Source organism: Phascolarctos cinereus, unplaced genomic scaffold (genome assembly GCF_003287225.1).
Source record: "Phascolarctos cinereus isolate Bilbo 61053 unplaced genomic scaffold, phaCin_HiC Scaffold_1;HRSCAF=81, whole genome shotgun sequence".
Classification (NCBI taxonomy): Eukaryota; Metazoa; Chordata; class Mammalia; order Diprotodontia; family Phascolarctidae; genus Phascolarctos; species Phascolarctos cinereus.
The window spans coordinates 242,878,816-242,890,953 of NW_027555514.1; the positions used below are offsets into that span (position 1 = coordinate 242,878,816).

Genomic DNA, 12,138 nt, shown 5'->3' on the forward strand with positions numbered 1-12,138 from the left:
ATTAGGCTTAATTTGAAGGATCTTGTGAAGTTTTTCTTCTTCATCCTCTGCAATGAATGGATACATAAACTACAGTTATCATCAAGGGGGGTCAACTTGCTTACATTTTGGTCATCATCATAAGTAATTGAGAAAACTAAGTAGCCCATGAAATAGCCTGTCATCTGTGGGAATATGATAAAAATAAACTCCCCCATTACTTTTCTAATGTGTCTAAGGAAAACCCTGAAAAGCCACCACCACATTTGGCTGCAACTTTGTGTTCTGGTTTCCTTTGTGAGACTTGAGACTATGGATGTGATTCAATTCCTCCAGTCACTTCACTGGTGACTGGCACATCAAGATCAATAGTTTCTCCACCCAAAATATCATGATCTGCAGTTTTATTCAAGCAGTGTGAACTGCAACCCTCTACAGCATAGTAGAATGTCTTCAAGAACTTATGTGGTTGAAAAATTTATGATCCTGTGACAAGCCTAGCAACAAATCTCTCTGAACTCTGCTAAGATAATCCTCAGAAAACTGACATTTCCAAGGGTCACATCATGAAGTGGAAGAGTTACAGTGAGAACCTGCATATTTTTAAATCCAAGTTGTGTTCTCTTTCTAAGAGAATGAGTACTTGTGAGCTAAGTGCCATGAGAGCAGGATTTTCTCTTTTATATTTATAGTTATTTACAAGGTCCCCCAAACAGAATACTGTCAAATCCATAATTCACAATAAAATAATATCAGCAGACTAAAGGAAAATAAAAAGCTGCAAACAGAGAAGAGGGAAACTGCTATTTGAAAATATACATTTATCTTTTTGTGGCATAGTGAATCTCTAAAGTGCTAACCCTGGAGTTGGAAAGACTTGGCTCTGTTTTATATATACTGGCTATATGACTGTAAGTCAGTCACTTAACCTCTAGTTGCCATGCAATTTAGACTAAAAATTGTGAAATAGTCATTGATTTCCATTAGTAGCTGGAATTTACTCACAGATTTTCCTTCACCCATGAAATAACAAGTGAAGACAAAAATAACTAATTTACCTGAAAATAAGTATACTTACTTCTCTGATTCAAATGGTTCTTGCTCTTCAAATTTTACAGTGTGCCTTATTAGTCTCCGCTGTTTAATTTCACTAGTTGGATTCCAAAAGATCTCTGAAGAATCAGTCTTTTTATCATTAATAATAACTTCACTATCCTATTTTTTAAAAAATCAAATATTAGGTTATCTTTAAGAATCCCCTTTGGTTTTACAGATTTACATTGTTAATGACTGCCAACAATCGGAGAATGTGATTTGATCACTTTTTTTCATACTTAGTTGTACACCTCCTCTTCTCTCAAATCTGACTGGCTAAAATTTGAACACTGTGGTTCTTTCCTCTTGCCACTGAATCTTCTGAGAATTAAAATGTATTTAAAAGTTTATCTACAATCTGTTTTCCTAATGTTATAGATCAAATTACCTATGATTTTCTAATAAATTCAGTTACTGAGACTGGTGCAATTCAAATCACTTTCAAGTAACTAAAGACAATACATACTTACACATTCAGTTTAAGAACTACTGAATCAAAATATTTTAATAAGACATAAGGATGCATATCAGATACAATCAAAGTCTCAATAGAGAACAACATTATTTAGCAAAGCTACGATGAAACGATCTATGGAGAAATTTTATCTATTAGAAGAGTCTTAGAAATTCCATTTTTAAACATGTGCATATATATACACACATATGTTGTCAAAAAAACATACTGATATATGCATATAACTAGAATATTTATAAAAATCTTTAGACAGCTGCACATGCCACTTAGATGAGTCCCCAGAAGTCATTTCCATTTTCTTTGCAATGGGCGTCAACAATAAAATCCCACAAAATAACAATCCAAGCCCACAGTATAGATGTATCTTTTCATTCATTTTAACTCCTCTTAACTAAACTGGAAGAAAACTTTATATGAGCTTGGCAATTACAGAACTATGATTTAATATTTCATTTCTTCCTTTTCTTAATGCTGGCTTAACAGAGATTGCCTTAGGCTTTTAGTTAAATGTTTCTTTCTAAAATGTTAAATATATCATGAAGAAATCACCCAGTGAATTATAAAAATATAGCCTGTCTAATAAAGTATTATCACTAGCATTTCTAATATAAAGAAGGCACTCATGAATATCAAGTTAGTCATTACTTTTCTTTCTGAACATCATTTAAAAAGTAATTTTGTCAAAGTTGATACTTACCCAATGGCCTTCCAAAGTAGCCAACACTTCTTTTCCCAGTTTAAGCTTCCCTGATATCTGATTAACACAGTCACTGCTACCTAGAAATGGCTTTTAAAAAATTCCATTCATTTTAAAACTATATGCATACAACAATGGTCACACAGACAAAAATGCTTTATAGTTGGTTTGTTTGAAGGCATTCATATATTATAATATGAATTCATATTTAGTGGGCAAATAATAAAGTATTTTACATAGACATGGTCTCCGCGGGAAAAAAATGAGGCAAAAGATAATGACTTGTACAGGGTCAAATTTTTTTTAAGTATTTGTATTCACCTCCTCTGTGTAGCTTTCCCTGATCCAACCCTGGCCACTTTAGTGCCCCAATTTTCTTAGAGCATTTTGTCCCAGGCTAACTCTTTTAACTTTTACTTCATCAATTCAAAATTTTTTACTGCACATATAAAGTATTACCAGACAGGAAAGTTACATGTACATACATATGTATTTACTATACATATAGACATATGTATTTATATATACATATCATAGCTCCACTCCAGCAGATTCATAAAGACATCTCCCAACAGAACTACTTTATGATTAAAATTTTTTAATTCAGTTGTGATACCAAACACATTCAAATGACCACTTTTTTGAAGAAGAAAAATATGTATCAACTAAGTACCCTAGCACTAAGTGGTTTATTCTCATTCTGAGACTCACTTCAGTCCTATGAGGTAGGTACTATAAATATCATTATCTCCATTTCACAGACAGTGAAAAATAAGACTCAGAAGCTAAGTGGACCATGATCACACATCCCCTAATAAATAATTTCTCTTCTTTTCCTGCTTGCACTGATTTATAATTAACTATAAAAGCTTTTCAGTGTCATATAATGGAAACCATTTATTTCATATTTTGTAATCTTCTCTATCCTTTGGTTGTGTTCTTCTGTCCAGCCATAATTGTTATATGGGTCTTTTCTAGATTTTTTTAATAATGTGACTTTTTTGTCACACTAGGTAGTGTATCCATGTTGTGAGCTTATTTTGGCATGTGAGCTTATTTAGTTGAAGATGTTGGTCTAAACCAAATTTCTGCCAAACTGCTTTCTATTTGTATCTCCAGCAATTAGCACAATGTGCCTAGCAATTAAAAAGAGCTTAATAAATGCATGCTAACTGAATGACTAATTTTCTTAGTTCAAATAGTCAGTTTTCCTATCAGTGTCAAATAGGGAGTTTCCCCAAAGTAATTTATATTCTTGGGTTTTTTAGAATACTCAGTTATTTAATTCATTTCTAATTCTTTCTCATATATAGTTTGTTTCATTAATCTACTTTTCTGTTTTTAACTACTACTTAACAGTTTTGATGATTACTACTTTAAAATATAACTTGAAGTCTGGAAGTGCTATCTCCCTCTTCATTCCTACTTTCGTTCATCAGTTCCCTTGAGATTCTAGAGCTTTTATTCCTCAAATGAATGTTATTATTATTTTATCTAACTCTGTATAAAGTACCTACTTTGTCACCTGATTGCTACAGCATTAAATCTGTAAATTAAATATGATCATTTTTATCAACTTGATGCATCTTAACAATAAGCAACAATATCTCAATATTTAAACCATTCTTTATTTCTTTAAAGAGTGTTTTATAACTAATATACAATTCTTGTTGTACATTTAATGCCAAATATTTTAACTTTTTTGTTGTTGTTGCTGTTGTTTTGAATTGGACTTTTCTTTCTATTATTCCCTCTTGGATTATGTCACTGTTATATAGATATGCTATGATTTTGCAGATTCATTTTCTATTCTGCTACTTTATTAAAGACATGAAATGTCTAGAAAATTTCCTTTTTTGACTTTCTCAGGTTTCCTAAGTAAACCATTATTTTGAATGTAAATAAGGATAACTTTGTCTCTTCTTTTGCTTACATTTATGTCTTTAGTTTCTTCTTTTCATCTTACTATATTAAGTAGCATTTCTAGAACTGTATCAAATATTAGTGGAGAAAAAATACACCTTACTTTGTTCTTTGTATTTATTGAGAAAGCTTCTAGCATTCTCCCACTTCAAATAATGCTAGCTAGCTTTTAGTTTTAACTATATACTTTTTAATCATATTAAAAATGGTCCTTCCATTCCCATGTTTTTTAAAAGACATTTTAGCATGAATAAGTATTGTTCTTTGTCAAAAGGCTATAATTATGTTCATTATTTTCCTAATGTTGAAACATAAAAATAAGGAAAGCTTCATTATTTGTATTTTATCCTTGCCCATAGGCCATGCTAATCTCTCTATATCATTTCATCGTACACATGCAGATGAAGGAAGCACCAGTATATAATCAGTTTTAACGTTAAGTAAGGGGTTCTGTTTTGATTACAGCTATTGGCACATGAAAAAAAACTTTATAAGTTCAAAGACTTTGATTTACTAAGGAATGAAGAAAAGGATAGGGACAGGACAAGGGACAGAGATAAAGACAAGGCTAAAATTCTGATTTCAATGCAAGCTTGTACTTTCTCTGCAATTTACTGTCTCATAAAGTTACATACAGCAGAGGTGTCAAACTCAAACAGAAATGGAGCCCACCAAATTTTCATACTTGTTATAGGCCATAAATTGACTTAGCTTTAAAATGTAATGTCGTGTTTTATTATATTTTTATTTTGTTCAATACTTCCCAATTGTACTAATCTGGTTCAGGCCACAGTCTGGAGCACCAAGATATTAAGTTACTGCCCCAGCACACACCACAGTTGGACACGATCCCACGTTGTCTTCCTGGCCCACTCTCTATCCATTACACCCCACTTCCTCTCTTGATTTAATAAATGTTGCTTTAAACAACTGACCTCAGAAACAGTCTACATAGAGGACTCACAAACTTGTCACTTGCTCTTCCATCAAAGAAGACATTTGGATGAAATGCTTGTTTTTCATCTATGCTAAATTTACACAGAGTAGAATGAGAAAAGGATGATCTTTCATTTTGTGTTTAAGAAACAAAATTTTGGTAAATCAATATATTTTCAACCATTCTATGTTCCATGGTGTGTAGGTTTTTTGTTTGGTGGCAGTTTTTTTTTCTTTAAACATATTAGGCTGAGATGAATCTTACGATGCAGGTTATATCAGTTCTAGTGTATAAACACAAATGAAATATCACCTCATAGCCTCTGTAATACATTATTATCTATTCATGTACTTGGGATACAGTTTTCATATTCTATGTATGTTTCCACCCCAATATTATCTGTCTTAGATTCTAAGCCTCTTAGGTCTACATTTATATAATCCACTTTGCTCATCCTTAGCATACCATTACCCTAACCCAGGTGGTGCCCCATTAACAGCTTCTGACCTTTAATTTGAATTCAAGTACTGCACTATATCCAGTTTTCTGACACGTAATATTGACTGTTCCCCCAAGCTCCAAAGTCATTGTGCCATACAAAATTCCTAAAAAATAAAAAAAAAAACAAAAAAAAGTTAATTTGGGCATAATTTGAAGAGAACAAAATATATGGCAGCAATCAACATGCCTTTGTAAACAACAAGTCAGAGTAAAAAACCACTCTTTGTGACCCCATTTGGAGTTTTCCTGGCAAAGACACTAGAGTTGTTTGCCATTTCCTTCTCCAGTCCATTTTACAGATAAGGAAACTGAGGCAAACAGGATGAAGTGACTTGCCCAGGGTCGCACAGCTAGTAAGTGTCTGAGGTTGGATCTGAACTCAGGAAGATAAGTCTTCTTGTCTCCAGGTCTGGCGCTCTATCCACACTGAGAAGGAAATGGCAAACCACTCCAGTGTCTTTGCCAAGAAAACCTCAAATGAGGTCACAAAGAGTCAGACACAACTGAAAGATGTTTGAATGACAAATGGACAAGCATGATAATTCAATAAGAAGTCAAAGAGAATATAGTCTCAAACACAGAAAGGCTTTTGAATCTGACCACCCATGAAAGATTATAGTATGGATCAAAAAACGTCAGTTTGACTAAATGGAGTCACTGTCACAAAGATCCATGTTCTCCTCTTTCAATCTTTAAAATAAAAAGACAGTAATATGAATACATATCTCTATTGTTGATTAGTTAGAACTTGGATCACTAAATGCCATATTTAAGGCTTTCAAAGTATGCTTATTCTTTTTATTCTATCAACCATACAATTCACAATGGTTATTGTTTTCATCATGCTTGCTTCACGAGAGCAGCACGTACGACCCCTGAAGTTAGCCATTTCTGGTACAGCCAAAACAATTACGTGGTATATGTTACAGTGGCACAATGGTAGGAACACTGGCTAGAAATCAGGAAGCCTTGGTTTTGGTGCTAATACTTCCACTAACTAGCTATGGCAGCTTGGGCAAAGCATTTAATTTGAATCTTAGTTTCCTTACCTATAAAATGAGGGAAGTGGACTACGTTCAATTCAGTAATTCAATTAACATTAAATAAATATTCACTATATGCAAGGCACTATTATGCTAGGTAATGGAGGAGATACAAAATAAATGAGACATAGCTCTTACCCTGAAGGGGCTTAGGATCTTATAGAAGAAATAAAATATAGACTCAAATAAAGAGACCACATCTAAGGTCCTTTTCTTGTTATAAATTTCTATTGTATTCTAAAATGAATGAGATGATACAGCCAAAGAATGGTATGGGCTTGTTCAAAAAAAAAAAAAAAAGGAAGACAGAGAATGAATATAACTAAAAGACTGTCCTCACAGGGTCAGTCTTAAATGTAGTGTCAAGGTGTTATATCATCAGAAGGATTAAAATTGATGTCTTGTAATCTGGAGGACTGAGTCATTATTCTAAATGAACTTGGAAAACTGTGGATAGTCAATGGGAAAAAAAAAGAGTGAAATACAACGAAGATAAAAAAAGTGTGGTAGAAAAACTTCACAAAACAATATAGTGATTTTATAAATATGGAATAAGGAGGCCAAGGTAACAACACAGATAAAAAGATATCTTTATTAAAGAGATACAGTACTTTAAGCAAGCATTAAAACCAGTGTTGAAATAGTAGCTTTATTATACTCAGGATAGTTCCTACCCTTAACTAGCAATAAAGTCTTGTGTCTGGTTCTGAACTTTATAACCAAAGAGGGAATGTAAAATTTGGGATAAGTGTGAAAGGAGGGATAAAGGATTCAATAGTTGAAAAATCCTGATGAAAGGCTAAGGAATGAGACTATTTAATTCAAAAAAGAGAAGGCTAAAGAGGTGATATAATACTGTATATGATACAAAAGCAACTTAAACAGAAGATGGTAACCAGCAGTCCTTTACCTCTGCTGAGGAAGGGAGCAAGGAAAAAAATTCCTGCTGTATGAGGAATTTAATTTATCTATGAGAATTATGACTTTTAAACACTAGAAAAATAGCTTCAGTGATGCAATCATCTCAACAGTCTTAAAAAAGAAGGCTGACAGTCATCCAATGTATCTTAAGTGAAGTATTATCTGAAAACAAGGGAACAGCTGACTTTTCAACAATGACCTTCTCACTATAAAATGTAGAACAATTTAAACAAGATGTGAAGCTAAAATAAAAAATGGAAAAGAGGTAATTTTTAAAAGTTTCTAACTGTTCTCAGATCTCACACTATCTCTCCCATCTCTAAACATTTCCCTCACGTCTGGAAGATAATTCTTCTACATCTTTACCTAATGAAATCCTTTTTCTTCTTTCAAAGTCCAACTCAGGGGACCTGATGAACCTTTCTCCAAGCCCCTCAGAACGAAACTAACACTCCCTCCTCAATCCCTTCTGGGTTTTTCTTTTGCCCACATCCCATCTTACACTGTGTCATGTATTTGTACGTCTTCCCCTATTTAGACTGTAAGCTCTGTGAGGGCTCCTGTGCTTTTTCTCTTCCTTGTGTTCCTAGAGTACAATCCTTTGCACACAGCAGGTGCTAAATATTTGCTTAATTAAACTGAAAAATTTCTACTGGCTAGGATGTCTTGGAGAAGTTATGTAATGACCACCACTACCAAACAAATTAAACGCTAACTGAAACAAATATAAGTCAGTTGGATCTTCTATAAACATGTAAGACAGCGTACACTTGATTAAAATATTCTCACTGGAAGAGTTTGTAATTTTTGAGCAATTAACATTTTTCTCATACAACCAAGTATCTTCCAAAAGATAATATACTTTCAGAGGGGAAAATGTTGGAAGTAGTTGAGATAGTTAATCAGAGTGGAATCTATATTTTGTATTCTTATCTGTAGACACACAAAAGCCACAGTCTAATATATAAAATGAAAACGCATTATTTCCTTGATTTTTATAGAAGTGACAACTATAAATATTCCTTCTGATTTCAACTGAGTAACAAAATATAAGAGTTGGAAGAGACTTCAGCTTAAAGGTGATGTTCAAGTATCTACTCAATGCATGAATCCTCTCGACAACATCCCCAGTAAGTGGTCTAAAATGCATCAAAAACTAGAGTACTCACTACTACACAAAGTAGCCCATTTCACTTTAATGTTGGAAAAGATACAAAAGTAAGACATGGGTCCCTGACCTTAAGAGATTTAAAATCTAGCAAGATGATAAGACATGTAATAAAAATCAGAAAATGTTAAGTGCATAAGAGAATGATAATAATAATTAGCACTGACATAGTGCTTTAAGGTTTACAAAGAACTTTATATATATTAACTCACAATCCTCACAAAAACCTTGTGGAATAAGTACTACTGTTATTCTCATTTTACACAAGGGGAAAATGTGACACAGTGAGGTTAAGCGATTTACTTGCCGAGGATCACATAACTGTCTGATGCAAGATTTGAACTTAGGTTTTCCTGCCTCAACTTATCCAAGAGATGTGCTCTACCTACTTTACCACTTAGTTTACACAGTACAAAGTGCTATACAATCAGATATATAAGAAAAGATTTCCAGCTTGGGGAAACAGAGCAAGCTTCATGAAGGCAGTAGTATCTGCACTGGATTTTTAAAATGGGAAAGATAGCAGCATGAAGAGGTGAGGCAAGGAGGTGGGTGAGCATTTTTCATGGGGATAAACTGAAGAAAAATTTGAGCAAAGACAGCAAAGCAATGGTTCTGTAACTTGTAGTGGTTCAGTGCATTCTCTGCAGCAAAAACTATGTGGACAATCTTATCAAAGAAGGATGAAAAAGTAAATTGGAGTTAGATTGTTGGGGACAATGAATGCAGATATGATCTGGTCCTTGCCTGATCTACAATGTGGAGCCATTAAGATTTGTTGAGTGTGCGGTGGTGTGATTACACTGGTATTTAAGAAGACTAATCTGGATGCCGAGTTTCTGATGCTCATGGGATCATCCAGGTAGAGGTGTCTAGTAGCCAGATGGAAACATGATTCTAGAGCTTTTGAGGAAGGTAAGGGACTACGAGCATTGCATATTTTGAAGTAACCCACATAGCAAATACAGCCGAAATTATAATAGTAGGTGAGAGAAAAGAAAAGAGAAATACTACCAAAATTTCAGGAGAACTTCTGAATTGAAGGCATAAGAAGGAGGAGAAGAATGAAAAAAGCAGAAAGAGAAGGAATAGTCAAAGAACCAGGAGAAAATATGGGCTCTGAAATCAAAGGAGGAGACTATCACAAAAAAGACAGTGGTGAACAGTATCAAATACTGCAGAGAGGTTAGGGAGGATAAGAGGCCTAAAAGAAAGGTTACAGGATTTGACATATTAGAACTTTTGAAAGAACATTTTTACAGTAGAGTGATAGGGACAGAAACCAGGAGGATGAGTGAGTGTTATTACTTAACTTCTATAAGCAGGTGAAGGAAACTGCATCAAGGTACCAAGTGTGGTTCACTTTCCTCTTGAAAGGTGGGGCTAATGTCAAGAAGAATGTATGGGTGGTGAACATCTGTGGTTCAACATGCTAATATAGCCAGTAAGCTATAGCATTAAACTCAAAATTCAGTTTAGAAACTCCAGGATACTTTTAAGAAAGACAGTACTCACCAGACTAACAATTTCCTCAATCTCAAGTTTCAGCAAAGAGTATTCATTTGAAATCTATCATAAAATTCCAGAAATTTAAGGTTTTATCTAACTGGACTTTTTTGTCAAATTTGCTTTGAACATTTATAATATTTACCTTTACAATGAGCATATGGCATCGTCATCACATAATCTTCACCTCTATTCAAAAAAGTTAAACGTGCTTCTCCTTCCAGTATGGCAGATAGCGAATTCCCTGAAAGAAGTAGTTTATTATAATTATACAAAATAAATCCAAATACGCTCACAAGATAACTGGAAATCAATTAAGCTAGCTTGACCTCTCTCCTGTCTTCCAATAGAGTCTAATCTGATACTTAGAAATCACTTTTGAGATGGGACTATTACAGTGAATACGTTTGTAGTGATACACAAGTGGAATGAAGAGTGTTAATAGCCAATAAGAACATAAGGATACAACTGCTGTCATACTGAATATTTGCTAAGCACACAGGCAAAGGATTCCCTTAAATAAAAACTGCCAACTTCTAATATCCATCAAAACTTAACCTTCAGTCTCAACTGTATCTCTAGGAACACTCCAATGTAGTCCTTGAAGCATGCAGAGCAGAGACAAGTTTTACTTAAGGTGTCTAAGAAATGAGTCACCTATACTAGTAAAGCACACACAAAAAAATCTACTTGTTTTAGTGGTTTATTCTTGGGGTTTGGGGGGTTGTTGGGGTTTTTTGTTTGTGTTTTAATGTAAATGGTAGGCATGTCCTTCTAAATGCTTCTGTTTACCCAACTCTATGTGACCATAATTACTCAACGATAAGATAATATGCCAATTACATTCTATAGGCAATTGGCATGTTATTACATGCCAATTATCTCTCTAAAGATTAGAAAAGACCATCATCTTCAATCTCATCTTCCTAATACATGTGCTCTCATTTATCAAAGTAAACCCTAGGCTAGATTTCATGCTTTCTTTTATATATACTCTACATTCAAAGACTTTCTGTCTCCTACAACTCAATAAGCATCTCTTTTTTTTAGCAATTTCTTAAAACAGCACATTCCACAAAAACTCCCCCAAAAAGTAAATGTTAGATGATGCCCCATATCTTATTTGAAATGACTTTTTAGATCCTGATTCAGTTTTAGATCTTTCCTCTCCCCTCCCTTCCCCCACACCCTCAACCCTTACCCTGCATTATATACAATGTACCATCAAGTTGTTGTTGTTATTATTTTTAATTCTTCTTGGGAAATTTCCCTCTTATTCATTTGTACCTTTCTATTCACACTACAACAGCCCTAGTTCAGTATTTCATGAGTTTTCCCCCCCGACTTCTCTGAGAGTCTAGCTGATCTCCAGAATCCTTTATACTACTGTCTGAGTAATCTCACTACATGTATCACTAACAGGATCACAGATTTAGAGACGGAAGGAACAGAACCTGTAACTTAGTCTAATTCTCTCCTTTTAGAGATAAGAAAAAGAGAAGCCCAGAGTAATGAAGTAACTTGCCCAAGGTCACAAAGGTTGTAAACTACAGAGCTGGATTCAAACCCAAGTTCTCTACCTCCCAATCCAGCACTCCTTCCACTGTACCACATTACTTCTCAAGAAAGAACCTGTTATAGCCCTGTTATTCCCAAGAGGTCTCCCATCTAAATACTAACCAAGCTTGATCCTGCTTAACTTTTGAGAACAGATGAGGACAAGTACATTCTGAACACCGTGGCACTCTGATGATGCCAAACAGATGCTCAAAAACTTTTGGTAGTTTCCCATTGTCTAATTAAAGAATTTCTCATATTAGCACTCAAAATCCTTCACAAGCTAGTCCCAATCCAGCTTTCTAGTCTCATTTCATACTACTCCCTCTTTCATGT

The 12,138-nt window shown here is 34.2% G+C and overlaps 1 protein-coding gene and 1 non-coding gene across 8 annotated transcripts in view; both read right to left on the reverse strand.

Annotated features, from left to right (window-relative positions):
* OSBPL8 (oxysterol binding protein like 8) overlaps positions 1–12,138 on the reverse strand; it is a 208,459-nt gene that overhangs the window by 16,980 nt on the left and 179,341 nt on the right. For all 7 annotated transcript variants that reach the window (XM_078146351.1, XM_078146358.1, XM_020968855.2 and 4 more), the window contains 4 exons: positions 10,391–10,489; positions 5,614–5,711; positions 2,247–2,336; positions 1,058–1,194 (listed from right to left, as the gene is read on the reverse strand). In XM_078146351.1, the coding sequence (XP_078002477.1) occupies positions 1,058–1,194; positions 2,247–2,336; positions 5,614–5,711; positions 10,391–10,489 (424 nt within the window). The remainder of the gene's footprint in view (positions 1–1,057; positions 1,195–2,246; positions 2,337–5,613; positions 5,712–10,390; positions 10,490–12,138) is intronic.
* Positions 4,483–4,585, reverse strand: LOC144455180 (U6 spliceosomal RNA). Its single transcript, XR_013483886.1, has one exon. It is a non-coding gene; the product is annotated as a U6 spliceosomal RNA (small nuclear RNA).